The sequence below is a fragment of the Camelus bactrianus genome, chromosome 3 (genome assembly GCF_048773025.1).
Source record: "Camelus bactrianus isolate YW-2024 breed Bactrian camel chromosome 3, ASM4877302v1, whole genome shotgun sequence".
NCBI classification, from domain to species: domain Eukaryota; kingdom Metazoa; phylum Chordata; class Mammalia; order Artiodactyla; family Camelidae; genus Camelus; species Camelus bactrianus.
This window is the reverse complement of record NC_133541.1, coordinates 25,066,956-25,090,419: the sequence shown is the minus strand read 5'-3', so window position 1 is coordinate 25,090,419 and position 23,464 is coordinate 25,066,956. Positions and strand designations below refer to the sequence as shown.

At 38.3% G+C, this 23,464-nt stretch overlaps 1 protein-coding gene across 1 annotated transcript; it reads right to left on the bottom strand.

The window, feature by feature from the left end:
• Positions 1-1,443: 1,443 nt before the first annotated feature.
• On the bottom strand, positions 1,444-21,989 carry TARS1 (threonyl-tRNA synthetase 1). Its single transcript, XM_010955561.3, has 19 exons — positions 21,549-21,989; positions 18,182-18,256; positions 15,047-15,237; positions 12,458-12,581; positions 12,194-12,315; positions 11,585-11,702; positions 11,252-11,316; positions 11,086-11,164; positions 10,130-10,276; positions 8,969-9,067; positions 7,843-8,009; positions 6,756-6,918; positions 6,517-6,654; positions 6,081-6,158; positions 5,866-5,966; positions 5,666-5,770; positions 4,020-4,092; positions 2,414-2,528; positions 1,444-1,969 (listed from the first exon to the last, which is right to left on the bottom strand). The coding sequence occupies exons 1-19, from the start codon at positions 21,567-21,569 to the stop codon at positions 1,821-1,823; spliced, it is 2,130 nt and encodes a 709-aa protein (XP_010953863.1). The 5' UTR covers positions 21,570-21,989; the 3' UTR covers positions 1,444-1,820.
• Between the last annotated feature and the right edge of the window lie 1,475 nt (positions 21,990-23,464).

Below are 23,464 nucleotides of genomic sequence, written 5' to 3'. Positions count from 1 at the left end.
CAAGATCGTGTAACTCAATAACCCAGATGCTCAATACAGTCTTAGTAAATGGGTTCCGTCAATTCTTTAAGTTATGAGCCAGAAGAGATCAGAGGGGTACAACAGTCAATAGAATTCTCTTTCCTCCAGGAAAAGAAAAGGAAAAGGAAACAAGACAAACTATAGACATAAGAGCTTTGATGGGACAAGAGGGTGGACCCCTAATGCTTCCACTGGAAGTGAGGACTAAGCTATCAGCTACAAAGAGGAGCCTTGATTCCCAGTCCTGTCTACCTACGTCTTTACTATACTTATACACCTCAAGTTTTATAAGATTTATAAAGCTTCTCTACTTATATATTTATAATATATACTAACATAAATATTAACATATCAGCCACTTGTTGCTTTAAGTGTAAAATATGTATTGAAAAAAAACGTAGCTAAACCATAGTAGGTCTTTGGACTATGTTATTATGGAAGCCATTGAAAATAATTCTCTAAGTTTTTTTTTTAAAACTGAAGACAAATCCAATCTAAGATACTGTGAATTTTAAAGAAATTAAAAGTCCAATAACCTGTTTCATGAATCTGAAATTTTGGTGTCATGATTTGAGAATAAAAGTTCTGGTTCGAATAGAAAATGAGTTTTCCTCAAGTTAAGTACAAACCTATTATAAACCTATCAAAGGTGAAGTCTTAAGACAGTCATAAGCAAGGCTTAATTATGAAATTTTGAAAAAAAAATCCCTATGATTAAAGATCTTACCTCCTTTATTAAAGGCAGGATTAATCTATGCAAATTAGCTCCCCTTAGAAGTGACCCTAGCAAACAAGCTATTGGAGTTACTGGCGAACTGAAAAGATGTTGCCTTTTTAAAGTAACTAAAGAGGAATCTATATGCATCCACGTAAGAAATTTCTTACTTCTCCAAAACACCACTCACTGGTTAAAAAAAAAGAAATTCATAAATTATCCCTTATAGCATGGAATTTGTATAAAGGATTCTATAGCCCAGAACAGTCTGCTATAAATATGTATTTTTTTTAAATTGAACTATATTGATATACAACATTGTATGTTATAGGTGTACAATATGATTCGCAATTTTTTAAGGTTATACTCCATTTTTATAAAACACTGGCTGTATTTCACTGTTGTACAATATATCCTTGTGGCTTATTTTACACATGATAGTCTGTACCTCTTAATCCCCTTCCCCCGTGCTGCCCCTCCTCTCTTCCCCCTCCCCACCGTAACCACTAATTTGTTCTCTGTATCTGTGAAACGTATTTCTTTGAAGACTTATCCTTCTTTCTACACCTGGTCCATATCCCGGTTTGAGAACAGCACACTCTACCCAACTTACCTCATCTGTGTTATAAAACATGAAAGATAAATATTGAATCGAATGGTTTGTTCCAGGTAGGTGTGTAGGAGGCAAGGGAAAAAGCAGTTGAAACTGATGTGAATAAAAGCTTTTATTTTTATGTAGCAATCCAATTCTAAAATTTCCTTCATATTAATGAGATTTTGAAAAAAGTTTGTATTTTAGCTGCATTAAGTTTACAAAAACATTCTTCCACATTACATTAGACCATTCCTCATGTTTTATTCCCAGTGCTCAGAAATCTAACGAATAAAATGATTATTTTACTATATCACTTTTAATTACCTCCCGCAAATATACACTGTCTAATATCTGTCTAGGTCAGAAAAGGCTGCAGACTCTGCCAAACTACTCCCAGGTCAATATAAACTGAGTTTTATACCAGAGTACAAGGTTAAGTTATGAAAACATGCTCATCCTTTTCCATTGAGCCAATCTGGGCCAAGCTCTTTAAAACTCTTCTTCTGCCTGTTTGCTGTAGGACTGCTTGAGCTGCTGGAGCCGCTCGATGGTTTCAGAAACAGTACGTTCTCCGTGCACCTTGTTGTCTCTTGTGCGGATATTAACAGTGCCACTGGTCTTCTCTTTTTCACCAACAACTAAACCAAAGAACACAAAGCTTTGCTAGGTAAAAGGATTCTTACTGAACATTCGAACGGAAATCTACCCTGTAGCTTCTGATTCATTAAAATGTACAGCTGACTAAATCTATTCATTAAAAAGCAAAACAAACCAAAAAACCCCCACCATTTTGCAAAGACTAAAAGTGCTATTTGCTGAGCCACTTAATCCAGCCAACTTAATCAAAACCCACCATATGAAAAAATAGTAGGTGAAAGGGAGAAGACTTTTTAGACAAACCTTTCAAGATTACTCTTTTTCAAACCAAAATGCTCCTTTGTCATATTAATAGAACAAGCATATAGTTTGAGAATCAGGACTGGAAGGAACTACTGATGACACAATTCTCTTAAGCCTGAATCTCAAGATTTCAAATTTTCCTCAGGGTGGGCAGATTTTCTCTGGTGAGCTTCCTTTCTTACCCAGGATGAAGTTATACTGGGCTAGCTGTGCGTTTCTGATCTTCTTGTTTAATGTGCAGCCCGGATCCAGATCAATGTCCACCATGAATTTAGCATCGTGGAACTGCTGCCACACCTATTTAAACAGAGACACAGAATTCTTCACGTCCAGGATAATTGTATTTTGATCTTGAATGCTTTTATTTAACATACAATTTCGATAATCATGCAAGCATTAAAAAAGAATGTTAACAGATGTACTGAAACTATTAATTTGTGACTTGGAACTACAAAAAGATGTACTTTATACTTGAGAGAGAAATTACGAATTAAATAAACTAGATTAAATTTTCCATCTACCCAACAACCAATTACCACTAACATGACAAAAAGATCTGAATGAACTGTTTTTAATTCACTAATAGGTTGTTATGCCTTAGTGATCATTAACCAATGAAACTGCTGGGATTTTATAAGTATGCATATTTCAGAAGGGTTTTTAGTTTATTAGAATGCCAGGATTAAGACTACATTCTTAGCTGTAACGTATGTTAAAGAATAAAGCACCAGTGTTTTCTTTAATTAACACGAGCCCTGCGTACATGTGAGTTGAGCTATTCTGCAATTAGGGGAGTAGCCTGGTAACTGCAGCCCATTTAACACCTGTGGTCTCTGGTCATTAAGTATCAATAGCAGTGCCCACCTGTCTCCACTCAACATAACCATGAAACCACTGCTACATAATTCCAAACACCATCCGACCTCCAGATGGAAAGAGAAAAGTCAGTATACCGTCTCCAGTTGAGAAATGAGATAACACAGACTTTTTTCCTACAGTGTGAACTTTTCATAATGCAAATATGGGAAAGTACCACTAACCATGAAGCATCAGTGAATCTCGTCATTTCTAATTAAAACTACGTGCAGTAATAGGAATATAGTATATCTTGAATGGTTTTTGCTTATCAGCAAATGTTAATGCTCACAGTTGAGACTTCAGTGCAACTTACTCTAATGATCTGGAAACACGCTGGTTTTGATGTTACAGTGTTATGTAATTATGAAACAATGCATTTTTTTATAACTCAACTTTTAACAATTTGAAATTCCTCAGAGTGGAATTGTTGCTATAACAATTGTTGCCGTAACAGATTGTTCTACTCTTAAGATGTGATATATGAATGGATATTTTATATACATCTGTTAGTAGGGTAGCTTTTTGGTAGGTAGGGCAAAACATTGCTGTGTCATGCCACTAACCAGAAAAAAAGGTTCAAATTAAAGAAATGTGCATTAGAAATGAGCAAAATTACTCTCTGAATCAAAGAGCAGCTTAAGCTGCATTATGCACTTGAACTTACTTATCATACTGAGGCATCTGCTAACACTAAACACCAAAATATACAAGTGTATACACTTTCCAAATTATGCCTTCTAACAGCATAACCACACAGAAAAGCATTAAAGCAGTAATATGATCCACTCAGGTTCACTACAGATTGAAAATATTAACATTTCTCTTTATCACAAGCAGCTTGATTTACCAAGAAAAGACAGCTTACTGAGATCTGAAAGGCTGAAATGACAGCTATTAAATGTATTAAATTTAAAGAAAAGTCATACTTACCTTTTGGGCATATTCATCACATGTTGGTCCCACTGGAACTACCATCACCTGGCGAGGAGACAGCCAGAAGGGCCTTTAAAAGAAATTAAAAATCTTTAGTGTGGACTTGAGCACTCTCCTAAACAATGGTGGCACATTTCTGAGTCTACTCTTGAGCACCGTTTCCCAAAACATGAAAGGGCCACTTTAAAGAACTCAGCTTTTTGTCGATATCCAATAAGGACTAAAAGGAGATTCAGAAGCAGAAGACTAACCCTACATCAGGAAAATCTGTAAGACTTGTCTTGCTAAGCAGATGACAAAGCAAAGAGGGGGCAGGAACTGTGCCCCACAGGTCACACATCGGGTGACAGAACACCACACACACTGGCTGCCAGAGGGGTTAAAGAAACATACTTAGTGATTTAAGTTATTCTATTCAACAAGTTATTTTGCTCAAGCATTATTTTCTTACTTATTCTTCACGGGGAACAAAGACTTTGCCTTCAGTTTATTCAAGATCCATTTTACAGGATTCAGCAAATTGGAACTGATAACAACTGGTGATAGTATTTGGTAAAAATGAGTGTGTTTTCACTTATTACAAGGTGACCTCGTCTGCAATTCTCCCTTGCAGGTGTTTCAGGGTCAGACCCTCCCCCTGCTGCAAGACATCAATCAGGCCAGTTTCTCTGGATCAATCTATTTTCAGTGGTTTTGTTACATCAGGGAAAAGGCTGGAGTAGGCACTAAATCCACCCAAACTGTGGGCTTTTTTCCCTCTAGGTTTGGTAGAGCAGTTAGCTGAGGATGTCCCTACTTTTTAGACGGCACAGAGAATGTTTTCTGTATTTGATTTGATTCAGTAAAACATATCTGAAAAGAGATTAGCTTATTTCATTTATATGTATGATGAATTTCCTATTAAGTCTGAATTAACTATAATTATAAATAAAACTGAAGTGACTGCAATGCAGACGATAAGACAGATTTACAACATTTTACAGAAGTTACACATCACACAAAACGTGGCAGGCTCTACAGAATGGATGTCTTATAATCATGTGTTGTTTTCAACTCCGTTTACAAAATGCGGCCCCAGGCAAGGCTGCTTAGGAAATAAAATGAAGTCGTGTGCTTATATCTCACCATCAAAAACATAAGCTTATAGAAATAAGACACAGAAATGTTGATCAGTCTGGAGTCTATACTTTCAGTTAAAAAAAAAAAAGCTTGGCTTCTAAAGGGTCCAAAATACTCGCTTATGATCAGCAACACCGAACACGCTGTCACTAAAAGCCTACTCTTGTTTATGCAGACAAAAAGACGTTTTATAAATTTCCCAGGTTACTTGAAAAGCAATCAGAGCAATAAACAAGTTTCTTACTGAATAATAATTCCTAATTAGAAAGCATTTATATAATATTCAAACAAATCAAGTGCTGAAATAAAAATAATTACTCGTAACAAATATTCTTGGAGCTTAAGAGTCTGGATTTAGATTGTGATTCCTTACTTTTCAGTGATACCTGTCACTGAACAGAAGTGACCAACTGGTGTAATTCTCCTTTTCCATCATACAAATATAACTAAATTGGAAAGTAGACATTTCTTAGAGCCAATTTACATGGTCCAGACAAAAACAAGAAAAGAATGACAAAAATTACCATTTGCCCCCATAGTTTTCAGTGAGAATAGCAATCATTCTTTCCACGGACCCCAAGATGGCTCTGTGGATAATCACGGGCCTTTTCTTATCATCACCATCATGGCTAGAAAAGAAAAAAAAATTTGTTTTGCTTTATTTTATATCTATATTCTTTTATATGTCCTTGAAGAATATTCAGAGCAAACACTAGAAACTCACCTTACAAAAGTAAGATTAAATCTGATGGGCAACTGAAAATCCAACTGGATCGTTGCACACTGGTGGTACCGACCAATGGCATCTTTAATCTGTATGTCAATCTAAGAAGCACAGACTGGATTGTATTAGGACTGGTTTTTTTTTTTTAAACTTAAAGTAATTTCTTCACCCCAAAATGAAATTCACATCACTCCCAAACAGACTCTGGTACTGACCTTTGGACCATAGAAAGCTCCATCTCCAGGATTTAATTCCCACTTCTCACCAAACTCATTCAAACTGTTCTCAAGTTGCTAAGGATGAAGCAAAGTGATTTTAATTTTTGTTCATCTGCAACTTCTTCCAGCCTAGTATGAGACTAGAAATACTGCAATTACTTTCATGGGTCACTATTCTTCGCTTTACAATGTTGTCCAGGTAGACATACTTACACACAAACCCCTTTAAAGGTTATAGCTTGATGACTGAAAAAACATTCGACCATTTCTAAAATACAAAATCATAGAGAAAAAAACTAGCTTACACAATCCTGGAAACCATTTCCAATTTTCTTTTCCTTTTATCCATTTAAAGAGGCATGGCTTTCTTACATTATGGAACAAGCCAATTTCAGTCAAATAACACTGAAGCATGCTGAAAAACACCACTTACTTTCTCAGCTTGATTCCATACTTCAACATCTCCAAGGAATTTTTCTGGGCGAGTAGACAGGTTCAATTTAAAGGAAAATCCAAATACGTTATATACTGCACGCAGAAAATCCAAACAACCTTTTATTTCACTCTCGATCTTTAAATTAAAAAAAAGAAAGAAAAGGGACACAGTGGTAGTTAATTTTCCTTGATTTTCTTGACACTTCTTTCAAAGTATTTTATCCCAGAGTCTCGTACCTGCTCCATGGCACAGAATATGTGAGCATCATCCTGCTGGAATCTCCGCACCCGCGTGAGTCCTGTGAGTGCTCCCGACAGCTCATTTCTATGAAGCACCCCGAAATCAGCTACTCGCAGAGGCAACTCTCGCCAGGACCTTGGCCGATGATCAAACATAAGGCTAAAGAAAAAAGTAAAGTCCATTGATACTTAATTTCACAAGAATAAAACTGCTTCTCTAATATTATAAGAAAAGCTGTCAAAAAGCTACTGGTTCTAGTTGTTTAGACAAGAAACACTTTTCAAAGTCTGGGCTCTGCACAACAATGGAAGTGCCTGTATGAATAAAGCAGCCAATAAAATAAATAGAACCATCCACAAGAGAGAATAAAACATTTATTTCCCTAAGTCTGGAGTCATAGCTTTGTGATCAATATTTCTATTAATTTGAGAACTGCCTTTAAGAGTCATATTGGGAAGAAAAAAAAGAAAACTTAACTATGTACAAATCATTTATAACACTGGAAACTAAAGTCTATACTTTCTTGTTGCTCTTAAAAGTGCTTCAGTTCCCTGTTGGTCTGAAGGTGCTTCAGAAAATCTGAAGAATCTGAGAAACCCAAGAATGAACTTGAACTCAGTTCCCTGACCCACAACCCAGTTACCTTATGGAGATTCCACTGTCTCACCTACTCTGCCCTCGAGGCCCAGCTACTGGGAGCAGGACTAGGAGCTATGACTGAGCCACCTGCAGCCCCGGCTCTCCCTAGTCTTGCCCCCGGTTGCTCTTCACCCAACTTTCAAGAAGGTTAGAGTGGACTGCCTCAAGGCAAGGAAGATTTTCCAAGAATGTCAGTTCAGCAGCAGCAGGTTTTGATACATAAGTCTTTAAAAAAAAAATCTAGAGAGTCTGCTATGCCTCACATTTTGTATTTTGCTTGTTCACTAGCTGGGCGTGGATGATGTTACAATACCGTAATAATGATGCATCTAAATACTCTTCTGATTAGATAATTTGTTTTTTAACAAAGTACTTTCAAGGGAGGGAAAACAATCTAGAACTGACTGCAAGAAAATCTGATAGAAACTCAAAATTGCTGAATACCAGTGTCCCGGGCAGTTCATGGGTTTCAGAGCAAACTGCTCCTTCTCCACCTCAAAGGAGAACATGTTCTCGCTGTAGTGCTGCCAGTGGCCCGAGGTCACCCACAGTCGGCTGTTGTAGATGTTTGGGGTGACCACCTCCTGGAATCCCCGTTTCCTATATTCACTCTGTTAGAAAACAAACACAATGCACGTGCAGGGAAATAAGTGCTCATACCTCTGGTCGAAGTAAAAATTTAAAGAGCAATTTTATACTGCCTAGGAAAGCCCAAGATGCACATGTTACAATCTAGAAACTCTACTTGGAGGCATCTCCCAAAAAGGAAGCGCCTGCACGTGCATGTAAGGCAGCTGGGCAGCACCGTCAGTAATGTGGTGCCATGAGAGGTGACATCTGTGTCCCCCAGTAAAGAATCGGGCATACTGGGTAGTGGTATCACGGGCTAGTATGTAACAAGGGAAACAAACTGGATCTGTACATATCTAGAAAGAGAAGGCAGTGCAGACTGATACACAATGAGACTCCACATACGTAAGTTTGAAGCACACAAACACATACATAACTTAGGGGATATATTTATGGGGTAGATATAAAAATTACATGGACAAAAAGAATCCATGCTAACTTCAAAAAGGAGTTACTAGATATGTATTACTTACTAGATATGTATAACTTCATCTCAATAAAAAATCTGAAGCAAGTCTAGCCCAGGGTAGGTGTGTGTTAAATGAGGTGCTGAGTACCCGACGGTGGCGGTGTTATTCCTTGACATATGCTTGAAACACTTCATGGTTCATAAAGCAAAAAAGCAATGTAAAGATGAACTTGCTTTTTCAAGGAAAATACAAAAGAATGGGTCAGAAAGCCACGGAGCTCCTGTGTAAAGGACTGCAGGCCCCACTTCAAGTTCACCAGCTTACCCCATGCACACACCTCCATATATATGGACAAAATCATGTAGGAGGAGGGAAGAATTTTTTAAACATTTTATGAGACTTCATATGCCCATTTCACTTTATTCTTTGAAATGTTTCTTCTTAAACACAAGATTCTTTCCTCTTGGTAGACCTTATTTAATAAAATCAACTTACATCTTATATAATAATATATAATAAATATGGTTTACCCTGATGTATTCAATAAGCATATTATAAATGTACGCTCCCTTTGGCAGGAAAAAGCAACTTCCTGGGCTGAGTTCATGGAAGAAATACAGTTCTTGGTCCTGAGTAAACAAAAGTAAAAGAAAGTTTATATGTGTACATAATATCAACATGAACTTCAGGGTTCTTGAGTTCAGAATATGGTCATGACTTCTCATATTTTAACCGGTGCCATTCCCAAATCAAATAAAACATGTTGACGTTTCTAGGGTGCAAATTAATGGTACAGAATTACAGTCCCTTTACAACTTAGCATGAGTACATTCTCTGCCTGTTACGTTCCTAAGTCCAGTCAAGTTTACCCAAGAGTGGCACGGAGCAGGGGTCTTATTCTCCTCTACTCTGCAAAGCAGGGGATCTCAGAGTTTGAATTCCTCAATGCTCCAAGCTCTGAGTGTTTTTTTTCTTTCAGAGTAGGAGTAGCAGGAAGGAGACTGAGAAAGACCGATAATGAAGTAGATGATGGAGAAGTGGGCTAACTTTGGGTCATGGTCAAAGAGGAACACCCTCCTACCTCCTTGCCCATTACCCACTATCCTAAACACCCAAGTTCTGAAGGAGGGACCCCACCAATTGCTGGTGGCCTCCTTCCTGCTGGAGTTCATGTCAGCCAGCCAAGAGAGCTTGACAGTGGATGCTGCCTCCTGCTCAAGCTTCAAAAGCTAATAGCCATAACCTGACGCCTGGCATAGAGTGAACTCACTTCTAGAAAGGAATGTTTTTACTAAACCTAACTTCCAGCTTAGGAAACATTCAGGGCTAGAAGGAAAAGAAAATGACACCACAGAATCCATCACTGACTCACTGTGTCATCTTGGGCAACAAGTAGATGAATCTTTCTGGGACTTAAGTTTCCACATCTTTAAAATAAGTCAGTGACCAGGGGTGGGGTGGGTGTAGCTCAATAGTAGAGCGCATGCTTAGTTTGCATGAAGTCCTGGGTTCAATCCCCAGTACCTCCATTAAAAAAAATAATAAAATAAGTCAGTGAGACCAGGGAATTTCTAAGGTATCAAGCTATAGCATCTCTTCAAAAATCAATTCCTAGCACCTAATACAATCACATTTCAAATGAAAATAAAGAAAACTCAGTCTAGACACATCATATTCTTTTTTAAACATACCCTTCCAATTTTCCTATGATCACGGTTCTTAGCTTCCTCTTGGAACTTCTCCCACTCTTTCAACATTTTAGGATCTGGGAATGAAATGCCATAAATTCTCTGCAGAGTCTCCATATCTGCCTTGCCTTCCCAGTAGGTGGAGGAATTCTGAAAACAAGAAATAACCATGAAATAATATTCAAATTTTTAAGTATCTCCGTTATTTTAAGAGTTAGAGGTTATTTCTCACAGTCACATTATGAGTCAAACTCATATTTAGTCCTTATGGCAAGAAAAATGGCACAAAAAGCGCACACTCAGTAAACACCTCCCAGTTGCTGAGGCCTAGCCAGGGTAGTTGCACTCATTCTGCAGCACAAAACTGCTGCTTAATCCCCTCAAAACTGTTCACCCCCTCAATACCCACTCACAGCAGAACTCCACAAACATGACTGCAAGGGCATCTTCCACAAGATGATTGAACAAAAATGGAAAACAAACCAACCAAAAAAAATGTTTTTTTAAATGACTCAGCTATTCTTAGGATTTAGAGTGCACTTTAATAACCACCCATTAAATATTATGTGCTAGTATAAAACTGGCAGGATTAGTTTGGTTAAAAGGAACTATTTGGGTAATTACTACCTTAGACACACAAAAGGCAAAAGCACATACTCCCACAGTGAATCTCAAAGCTTTTAGAGCCAAGATGGTCCACTGTGTGATTTTGTAAATTCTCCAAATCTCCATCCCTGTGCGGTCCCATGATGAATGGTGAGTCAGTCACTGCTTGAGAATTTCAGTTAAAAAAAGGCTACTGACATGTAGTACCCATAGTCAGCAGAGAACATGAGAAAAAAAATCCACCCTTACATATGCAAGAGAAAAACAGCCGAAAAGAGAAACCAATGCAAGTATCAACATATATCGTTAGGACACAAGTATGTTTATACCATCATTAAAGTTACAGTGCTTACTTTGTGTATTTTCAAAGCCTTGATTTTGCCAGTGTGTCTGACATGAGGACCCCGGCAGAGATCTATCAAGGGGCCACACCTAAAGATAAAATGAAAGGGATTGTAATTAAGACTTTAAATGACATATACGTCAGTGGTATTTAATCACACTTGATATTCTCCTCACCTGTAGACCGTGGTAGTTGGAGTATTCACTTTTTCATTCAATATCCTGCATTTGAACTTGTTGTACTGAAAATAAGAAAAAATTTTTTTTTAAATAACCATCCTTTAATTTTCACTTCTAAATACTATAGATAAAATATAATTTAAAGTACACCTTATTTAAACACTGTATGATTATAAATATGTCAGCATTTCATGTTTTGAAAATACTGTTAAATTTTTTTAAAGAACAGGATAGATATCAACTTAGTACATGAAGCCCCAATGTGACAACTTCAAGTGACATTAATGAGTGAAATAAAAATAGAGGCCACATGTTAACTGTTCAATTTACCTTAAACATTTCCAATAAGGTTTCCTTCTTAACTTCTAATCTTTCAAAAGCTTGTTTTTCTTTAATGATTTTCTTACACAGAGCCTCCAAAGAAGAGAAATCATTGCTGGACACACCCCTGAAGAAGAGAACATAATTAATCTCTTTCCATTCCATCCTACTCAAACTGCAGCTTGCAGGAGTGTTTCTTGAGAATATTTCAAGGGTTTTAATATAAAAAAGCTAGACTCCTGAATCATATATTAAGAATTTTAACCTACAAATTTTTAATAAATTATTTTTCTATTTTCCATGACTTCTACCTTGGTCACTGTGCAGACCATTCCCTCTAGTGCACCTTCCCCCTCTAACTCTGTAACCAGGTTTAAAGAAAAGGAGAAGTCCAAGCTTCATTTCACTTCCCAGTGCAGCTTAGGGCTCCACCTCCATCGATCTAGAAGGAAGCTCTTATTAAAGCTCCCGCTACTTCATGGGTTACTATGACACTGCAAGTTCTGATGGTGGGAATCCTTGGTGACTTATAAACCTTTATTGAGAACTCTTTAAAAATAATGTCTGGACCCAGAGTAACTCAGATTTCATTTTTCTTTATCCAGTTAAGTAACTTACCCTTCTTCAAGGTACATGTCGTAATAGAATCCACTTTCTATTGGTGGACCGTAACACAAACACCCACCATAGACTCTTTCCATGGCTTCACCCATTATGTGAGCACTCGAGTGCCAGTACACCTGAAAATTCAAAGAAAAATGGGATGGTCTGACAAAATGAAGATTTCAAACATGGCAACGAGACATCAACAAACCTTAGCCACCTCTTGGCTTTAGTATTAGCTGGAAAAGACTGTAAATATCAATCTGAATAAAAACTTACCGCTTGAGCTTCCTCATCTTCAAACTTGAGAAGCTCCAAGGAACAATCTTCCTCCAGAGGACGGTCTAGGTCCCACACAACTTCATTCACTTTAGCAATGACAGTGTTGTCAGCCAGGCCTTGACTTTAAAAATACACACACATGTATAAAAACACAAGAATCTAAAAAAGAATCTTCTGTAGCACAACAGTTAATTTGAGAACAAGAACATGAAAATAAACATTAGATACAGGCATACCTCCTTTGACTGCACTCCGCAGATACTGCGTTTGTTTTTTAACAAATTGAAGGTTTGTGGCAACCTTGCATCAAGCATGTCTGCCAGCACCATTTTTTCCAACAGCATTTGCTCACTTCATATCTCTGTGTCACATTTTGTTAATTCTCCTGATATTTCAAATTTTTTCATTATTATTATATGTATTTGTTACGGTGATCTGTGATCGGCGATCTTTGATGCTACTACTATGACTTGCTGAAGGCTCAGATGATGGTCAGCATTTTTAGCAATAAAGTATTGATAAATTAAGGTATGTACATTTTTTAGACATAATGCTACTGTATACTTACAGACTACAGTATAGAATAAACAACTTTTATATGCACTGTGAAACCAAAAAATTCATGTGACTTGCTCCATTGCAATACTGGCATGATTGTGGTGGTCTGGAAACGAACCCATAATATCTCTGAGGTCTGCCTGTACATTATATTTTCATGTATATTTATCTTTCTGAAATAAAATGTAAACAGCAACAACATTTTAAAAATGTACCTAAGAATATAATTAGAAGATTCTGAAAATTCAGAACACTATTATTTGACATTTAATGTTTCTTGTTTCAGCAAACATGGCAACTGTGATAAACAGACAATAACAATTTCCAGTGGTATGATTAATCTTTAAATTTCTCCAAATTAAGTTTTCCACAAAGCCAAGCTATTTAGATTCCAAAGGAAAAAAGGGGTGGGGGTGGGGTTCTAAACAACCTCTCTGCTTTTCTCTTGCCGGAAATCCGTAACAGATCTTTCCTTTGAGAGGCAATGCTAATCTCAGGATCCTGCAAATGGCTAAGATGATAAAACATCTTAAAAACATGGGCAAAAATGTTATCTGGATATGCAGTACGCAGTACAAAATACAAGTCTCAAGTGATGAAATTTCAGATCAAACGGGAGCTCCAGGGAGGGGAAAGCACAGGTCAGAGCAGTCTGGATGGGCTTTGAAAACAAAGAAAGTGATGAGGGGCTGAAGGATCCAAAGACTTGGACAGGAAGAAGAGAGGAGACGGCACTCCAAACGCGGGAATGGGCATGGATGTGAGCGGAAAGGTGCAGGAAGCTGGGTGGAGAGAGCAGAGCTGAATATGATTAGTCAGATTACAGATCAGAACGTGTGGCTAGAGAAACCAGCCTGTGACAGTCCAGGCAGCCCCCTACGGTATGAAGGGAAAGTGTACAGCCCTCACACTTTCAGTCTTAAACAAATCTACCACCAGAAGGCTTCAGCCAGCTAGGCATACTGGGGGCGGGGTGGTGGTTCTCTCCTTGCTCTGTTAAGGGTTTACAATCAAGTTTATGCAGCCTTCCCCGTTGAAGGATCAGAACAGAACAGAAGGAAATAATCAATTCCTATCCCATTTTCAGTGCTACCACTGAATTTCCCATGGATTATAACCAATTCACATGGTGACTTCTTTATTTCAGCTCAATATATAATGATTATAATAATGAAAGACTCTAATTAGCGCTCCACCCTCCAAAACCTTGGTCTTACTTTATATAACTAATGAATTAATACATATGCACATATTTCAAGATAAAATGTTTAAAAAGAGACTGGCAAACTTCTTCTGTAAAGGGCCATATAAATATTGTAGACTGCAGGCCATACATGGTCTCTCTCACATATTCTTCTAAGCTGTCTTATTTTTTTCAAACTATTTAAATACGTAAGAATGATTCCTAGTTCTTGAACTGTGCAAAAACAGGCTATGAACACAGTTTGTCAACACCTGGTAGAAGATATATGTATCAATTTATGCTTTCCAAACTTTATCATTTGATAAACTTATTAACTATTCATTCCAATGATATCAGAATAGCAAAGTATTTATTCTATGACAAAGTATGCATCTAATTTTCAGTTACTTAAAATAACTTCTTCCTAATCCAATGAGTCTTAACATTTATAAAAAAATTAGATTTATAAAAATGGTACTTTTTTTCATGGGCCATATACTAGCTTATTTTTCCCATTTGAGATGACTTACCTTCATTTTTAACTTTAGAACTGAGATGTTTTAAGTCTTAATAGGTGAAGCATCCTCTACTTCGTTATGTGATACTTTATGATTAAAGTAGAACTAATGATATAAAATCCTTTCCAAAGTAAGACCAACGTTGACTCTTTCAAATATTAACTCTGAATCTTGACTACATCATTTTGATTTTTTAAAAATCCCAAGGTAAATTAAACATTAAGAACACTGAACAGGAGCATAACAACATTACGAGGATAAAGCATGGCAAGATAAAAAAAAATTTAGTTACAAACAACAGAAGGTTAAGACAGGTGTAGCTTATACCTAATTCCACAAGCAATTTGATACGGCGTAGTTTTCCAGGATTCTGCATCAACCTGTTTACCATCAGGCAGGGTGACTTTAATTGGCTTGCTATCTTTTTCTGCCTTTTCTGCCAGAATGGAGTCGTGTTCTGCTTTTAGTTTATTATACATCTCAAGACGTGTATTAATATATTCAGGCCAAGGACTCAACTGTAAGACAATAAATGAAGAAATAAGTAAGCAGTAAACACTTGCTTTTCCTTTTTCAGGAAAGTGAAAGAAATAATAAACACAGACAATAAAAAAATCCATAATTATAATTCAATGTGGTACATGGATTGCCAAAAAAATCACTTATCTTGTCCTAAATGAAGGCAGAAGAAGGAATTAAATGCTTTCTTCTTGCAATTTTCACTTTAAGGGATTAAAGAAAATAAAAAAATATAAATAACATAATAAACATCTGGGCTGCCAGCATCCTGAATGAACAGCTACAACAACATTCTGCTATTATTTGCATAAAGTGATTTTTTTTTTCTTTTAAGGTGTTTTCTTTTCTAACGAATTATAAGTAGAGTTATAAACAATACTGGAAACAACAACAACTAGCTGGCTTTTCCATTTTGTTTCAGTCTTGTTCAAGGGATGGTCTGTGCAGCTGGTCAGCCTACATGTCCACTTACAACTCTTAACTAATGAACTATATATTTATTTGATTTAAGGGCTTGCATTCAAAGAAAGTAATTACTGAATTCAAAGAAACCACGATCACCACCTTTCTTGGGAACATTTAATTAGCAAAATAAGAAAACAACACTACTGTCCATAGTGGATAAAATGAACCAAAATATTTTATATAAGATATCCACTTGGGTTCCTGAAAGCTTGGCAAAGAAAGAAAGAAAAAACAACAATCAAAGATCTGACTGCCTCTACTAGTAGAGACTTCAGTCTTCAAAATATTTCAAAAAGCAGGCAGTGAATCTGTGGTCACAAAATAGTCAAACCACTAATATCTATATCATTTACGGTCTTCAGTTGAAAATAACATGAATATTAACAGCTGCATACAAAAGCAAAGAAGATATGGCTTAATTTTACCATGAGTTTCTATCTTCACATGGATTTAAATTAATCAGTCAGCTATAATAACTTATTCAAACATATGCTTTAAGTTATTCAATTTTGATAATGCTGTCCAAAGTGGTACAAATAATATATGTCAACAAAACCCAATTAATCTGAAAGGAGCACAAGCTAGTATCTAATCCTAGAAAAAATGACTTCTGATAACAGAAAATAAAATCAACCATTCCATATGGACTCATTGCCTGGCCAGCCTGGGTACTATGGTTTCCGGTTATCATGGTTATCTATTCTGTCAACCACAGACACCAATACCCTTAGTATCACAGTTAAAAAAACAATAGTCACAAAATTTAAAAATGTATATAGATTTTAGCCTGGTCGAATATTACTTCTTAGAATCATAAGTTTATACCTAATGCGAAGTAGCGCTTTTAGTTTTTTTTCCCCCTTATACAAAATTTCCTTCTCATTTCAATTTGGGAGTTCAATCTTATTTTTTCTTGGCCTTCAATTTTTCACGTGGAAGTCGAGCCTTAATTTCTCTGTAATTCCCTCCTACAGCAGCCTTTTCCCTTCTTTAGTCATTTAGGTGCTCTTTGGGAGCTTTTCATTACACTGTCACAGGGGTCCACAATCCTAGACAGTGAAGCATCAAAAAAATTAACTGAAAGCTCAGAGCCTGTCATTCTACAGCCATGCTCTGAATCCCTCAGGCCAAAGCAGCTCACCTGGTCCTACCTACTCAGAAGCATCAGCACAGGCCACATCACCCACATGACCCTCTGTAACTTACTGCAGTTTGTCTCCACATCCATTTGACACTTCCCAATCAGAAGAACTTAGTGTCAAACTTAATTTATTCAACATTCACTGAGCAGATACTCTGTGCTCAGCCCTGGGGATGCAGAGAAGAGTAAGACCTGCTTGCTGGCCTCAGAAGGGGAACAAGACAAGTACATAAATATTGCGAGCAAGGAGGGGGAGGAAAGGTCTTGGACATTTCACTGCACTCTTTTTCCCCAGACAGATCATTTAAAACAATATAATAAATCACATGCCACATGCACAATTCTTTATTCAGAAAAGTCCTCTAATTAGACGCTTTATTTCCTACTTCCAGGCTAATTCTCAAGCTGTAACAGAACAGTATGCACTACTTATACTGAAAGTAAAAAGAGAAATAGGGAACATATGCATTTTTCTATCTACTTGCAAATTTTTAAATTCACAATCCTACAATTCTCCTCACAATGACAGTAGGATATACTGGACAAAAACACAAGGGAGATGGCTATGTAGGGCTCTAAGCAACTTTTAATCATCTACAAACTTACCCTTAAGTAAATGGAAGCACTATAAATGTAGCAATGCAACATTTATAACAACAGCTCTTTAAAGCCAGTTTATTGTGCCACAGTAGACTTCTGAAAAGCCTATTCTTTTGCTCTGTATTCTGGTAGTTTTCCAAAGAGTCGCTAATAAAATGGTTGTAATGACAAAAGCAAAAGGGGAAGCATAGTTCACTGTAGTTTGACTTAAAAACAAGAGTAGGAAGACAAGCTGAAGCACCTCCAGAGCAGAAAGCCCAGGGTCCAGACCAACTCTGGGCTGACTTTCAATTTCGGGCTGACTTTCGAAATGCCACCTCCTTTTAGCATGAGCCCGGGGAACTGAAAGCATTTATCTATACTTGAGAGGCGTCAACATTTGTCATGGATTATAATTAAACCTCAGTGGCAGGTCCAGGTGGAAACAGTGCGAAAGGGGTGAAGGGACTGAGCTTTCTTTGGTTTCCTGTCATACTCAGTATTAACTGAAACACCAAGTATCAGCATCTCCTTGAATAAAATGGTCAGCGAGCATCCAATTTGGCAATTGAGTAATTTCCACAGTCCACTTTCACCAACTTTTCCCCCTCTCAGACCTTTCTAATTCTTCTCCCCGATTTTTCCACCTAGTGCCATCTTACACCCCGACGTAAACCATTAGAATTTCACACAGGATCAGTCTGAGACAGCTCCCTGCCACCTGTCAGTCTTTGACGACAGAGCCCTGAAACACTTACCTCTGCTCGTCCTCCATCCCCAGATCCTTCTTTGTTCTTGCCTCCTTCCTTTTGCTTCTCCTCACCGGCACCCACCTAAAAAGGTAAAACAGACGTGATGGTTTTATATCTTAACCTAATCTGACATCCCTCCATGCTGCCCCCAGAAAAGTACTGAGGGTGTTATTTTAGCATCTTTTTTTTTTACAGTGGAAATCTGATTTTGAAAGATAGAAAATTTCACTACTGCACAAGGCAAGCTAACTTACAATAAAGACAAGTCCTAAAAAAGCAGGAGTTACTTGATAATATTCATGTCCTCAAATTTCATTCATTTTGCCTGTTCTCATATCTCTCACCTCAGGTTTAAATGGACATACACCAAAAATACAGCCACAAGAAGCATGCGATTTATTCAGTAAAAGTATTTTTTTGGGGAAAAAAAAACTAACACAATACATCTATCCCATTCCACAATTACTCTGTGCTCACAGTATTTTGTTAAACCCTGTGGAAGAAGCAAACCTGAGACCCAGTCCCTACCATGTGCAAACCACCTCTCCAGGGAAACTAAGGCATACATGTATGAGAAACTCCTGGAGGAGAAAAGAATACAGCTGTGGCACTCCACTCAGGTGGCAAACAAGCTAGGACAACAGTAACTGCTAGGGCTTTAAATGATGGAGATTTCAACAGGCTGGATTTTGAGAAAGGAAATTTTTTCTACATGTACACAGACACTTCCTGTCTATGGTCAGAGAAAGAGGAAGAGTGGGAGAAGGAGTGAGAGGGTGAGCTATGGAAAATGACTAAACCTTTTAGGAAATAATGTCAGTTAAGATAGACTAGTGTTCAGACAGAAAGCAGCACTAAAAGCTACCATAAGGAATGAGGACTTCAATTTGAAATACATGAAGTCATAGAATGTTTCAAGCAGTAAGTCCTGTGCAATAAGGCAACTGACGGCAGAGTTGGTCTTACTGGTGGTTCTCAACCAGAAACAATTTTGCTCCCCTGCAGACATTTGGCAATGTCTGGGAACCTTTCTGGCTGTCACAACTGGGGGGCGTGATTGACATATAGTGGGTAGAGGCCAGGGGTGTTGCTAACCATCCAACAATGCACAGGACAGCTTCCCACAACAAAGAATTATTCAGTCACCATGTCAAGAGTGTTGAGGTCGAGAAACTCTGAACCACATTATGGGAAACCTAGAAAAGTATCTTCTCAAAAAAGAATTACTTACTTCCCGGTGACTGCTCAGACAGAAACATTCTAAAGCAAATTTTACTACGAAAAGTTATATAATTTACAAAGTTCCTCCACAATCACATCTGATTCTCACAGAAACACTGTGAGATGGCCATTATTCCCATTTTATAGATAAATTATAAAAAGTTAGATTATTCTTCCAGGTTCACAAAGTCTGTAAGTGGCAGAAAAAAAAGATACCCACCCAGGTATTGACTGTGGTCAACTCTAAGAGATGTGATCAACAGTGAAGGAGTTTTGAGGGTAGAACTGGGGATGTGAAGGGGTGACTTTAATTCTGTATGTTTTTGATCTTTGAATTTTAAAAAAAGTTTTATTAAGATATATTTCTGGGGGTGGGGGTATGGCTCAGTGGTAGAGTGTGTGCTTAGCATGTGTGAGGTCTTGGGTTCAATATTCAGTACCTCCACTAAAAAAAAAAAAGGATATATTCCTATAGCATACAATTCACCCACATAAAGAAGACGATTCAATGGTTTTCAGTATATTTATTTACTGTTGCCTAACTAGCAACAGGATCAATTTCATCACCCAAAAACGAAACCTTTACCATTAGCATTCACTTTCTGTTTACCCCTCCCCCCAGCACTTGGAAACCACTAATCTTTCTGTCTACAGCTTTACCTATTCTGGACATTTCATATAAATGGCATCATACAACATGTGGTCTTTTGTGACTGGTTTCTTTCAATTAGTATAATGATTTCAAGATCACCCATATTACATATATCAGTATTTCACTCCATTTTATTGCCAAAAAACATTCCATTATTCATTTATCCATTTATTTACTTGTGGGCATTTTGGTTGTTCTTTTCAATTATATAAAACTTACATCTTGTATAATTTAAAAAATAAATTAAAATTTAAAAATATGACTCCTAATTTCATGCTGAGCTAACATTTCCCCCACTCTGGGATTTAGGACTTAATAAACTTTTAAGGTTCATTTATAGTCAATAAATGAACAATGAACATACATTTAATCCATTCTAATCAGGTAAAGTACTGACAGGGTTATAAGATTACCTGGATGTCTTCACTATACTACAGGATTAATGTAACTAGTTAAGTATAATCAGGTAAAAAGAGAAGTAAAAATTAACTGCAGGTCTGTCTGTGTAGATTTAAAATGGAAAGAGAACGAAATGATTCTATTTTTCTGATTAAATGTTTTTGGTTTTAGCCACATGGATATTTACTATATAAATAGGAATAACGGAAAAGGAGAGAATTAACACCAAAGTTTTTTCGTGTTCTAAATCCCTCTCCATTTTACAGATGAGACTAGAGGCTCAAAGACAATAATTTCCCCTCTGTATACAGCTAGTAAACAGAAGAGCCAGGACATTAAAATGGGTCTCTCTGGAACCCTGAGGACTATTTCCCCTTTACTACAACAACTGGGAAGATGATGGGCAACCGTTCTTTACTTTCTAATGTAAGCATAGCAAAAATGCACGAGTTATGTAAAAGCTATCTAAAATTTCAACCCCAAACCTGGTACACAGAAGAGGATTGTGAAGATGTTCCTAAGCAATGGATGACACTAAAAGGAACAGGTGAAATGCTGAGCATTTGTGAATGCCGTAAGGCAGGCCGCCAGCACTAGGCAGGGAATTGTATAACTTCCCTAGAGTTTTGTCCGCTGGGGTCATCCGGCCTCCACCATATAAACTCCCCAAATTTGGGGAAGTTGTACCAGATCATGGTGATTCGGTTTTCCCTTCCTTAAAGTGGGGCTCTTTACCCCTACGTGGTTTTAAAATAAAATGCGGCTCTGCAACATTCTTCCCTACTAAGGTGAGTCTGGAGCCCTAGATTCTAATTCTAAGTCTTGGCTTCTAATTAGAGGTGTGGGTCTAAACCGAGACACTCAAGGTCTCAGTTTCCTCATCTGCAAAAAGACGGCGGCCCCAGAGATGATCCGGAAGGCCCTGCCGTAATTTATGAATTTGAGACTCTTCTCCAAAGGGGGCCCTGACCTGTCCAGGAGCTCCAATCTTCCTCCTTAGGATCCTCCGCGCCCGACCCGGTTGGGCCGCTCCCTCGTTTGGGCAAGGTAGGTACCAGGAGAGCCCCAGCCCAGCCTCCAGGTTCCACTCAGCGTACTCACCGGCTTCTCCTCGTCTCCCATCTTCCCTGAAGGGCTACTGGCCTTCTCCTCCGACACTGACAAACCACCAAAAGAAAACTGAATCCCAAAACGACGGTCTCAAGGAAAGCAGGGCGGACGCCAGGCAAAGGAGGGCGGCGACTGCCGGGAAATTGTTCGACTGCAGGGAACAGGGCACCTTCGCCAAGTGGTCCATAAGAGACCGGCTGATGCAATAAGAAAGCGCCCAAACCCCGCCTCCTAACCTGCCGGAAGAACGGGCAGCCAATCGACAATGGGGAATGGCGGGCCCTCCTTTCTCTAAACCGAAAGCTTGTTAGGACGACGGCAGTTATAGGAAATCAGGATGCTGCGGAGCAGGAGGGGAACCAGCCCGCAGGTCTCTCCCAGAACCGAGAAGTCGGCTATGCGCGCGCTCCTTCTTGCGTCTGCAGAGGCCTATCCAGGGCCTTTTCGGCCACCGTAGCGAATGAGAGGGGTAGAGTCTGAGCTTCCGGAAAGTCTCCGGCAACCCGATCACCTTCTTTGGCAATGGGACAAGCACAGCGACAGAAGCCAGGATTTCCTGCTTCCTTGGCGCCTCTTCACCTGGCGTGACTGCTGAGTTCTGGGTACTTCCCAGGGCCCCCAAGCCTGTGGCGGCGAGTGGAGCGAGCCCTCCTCTTTGCAGTCCTGGGCTCCCACGACCCAAGCCCTAGTGATCCAGGGAGGAGCGCCTTTCCTCCGACATTCCTTAGTGCACGCGATCGCCAAACTATGTTGCATCAGGGAGCATTTCCCCAGAGGCCAGGCACGCCGACTCCACGGATTCTCACGCAGAGGTCTCAGTGTTTGGAATCGAATGGGCCTATTTTCATTTATTTTACCAGCCATTTAAAAACAATTCCTGACTTGAAATCAGAGGCGCAATGAACTCGTTTATAGTTTACTCCATCAGCAGGTTGTATCAATTTACTTTCTAAACATCAGCACTCGAGAACTTGCCACCTTCAGGGCCATCCTTCCATGAAGATCAGTAACCAATAGCCTCCTAGCCCGACTTTCTGCGTTCACTTCTCAGATGGCGCTAGAATAGTCTTTTAAAATACAAGTATGATTATGGTAATCTCCTGCTTAAAACTCTTAAGTGGCTGTCAATTTAGAAAGTCATGGCTTTGAAAGCCCCCAACTGCCCAACTTTCTCACTTCCCCACCACACACTGAACTGCAACCTTAATCTTATTATTTCTCAGGTCTTCTCCCACAGACTTTTTTGTACCTGCCAAGATTATTCTCACTATCCTCACCTTTACGTGCCTCACATACTTTTTTTTTTTTTTTTTTTTTTTTTTTTTTTTGCCTATTTAGCGCCTACTTATTTGTTAGACGTCAAGAATCGTTTTCTTAGGGGAACCACTTCTTGATCACCCTTACTGACTGGAGCAGGTCTCCCTATTACATCTGGTAGCTTCAGGTAGCTCTCTTTGTAGCACCTATCAGTTCAATTTTACGATTAAAAAATTATTGTCTCCTAGATTGAAAAGTTCATGAAAGCACAACTTGTTTATTTTTGCCAGCATCTAGCAGATATAAGCCTGGGACACAGTTGATGTTCAGTACATGTTGAGGGGATTAATGAGTGTTGAGACAATCCTTGCTTGAAAAACTGCCTCTTAGTTTGTACTGCAAAAAAAGAGAAGCCCAAATCCCTATACTAATGAGATTTACAAGTAGGCTTATAATAAGAGTAGATTATTGGTAGTACTTAGTGGATGCTCTCTTTAAGAAGTTCCAGGAGTTATACACAATTTTAGGGGCTTAGGTAAACCAATCTGACTTCCCATATTTAAATTAGAATGAGAATCAACAGGATCCAGTCTTACATTCTAATATAAAAACAATTTAATTATGCTCATTAGATACGTTTGTCTGAATTG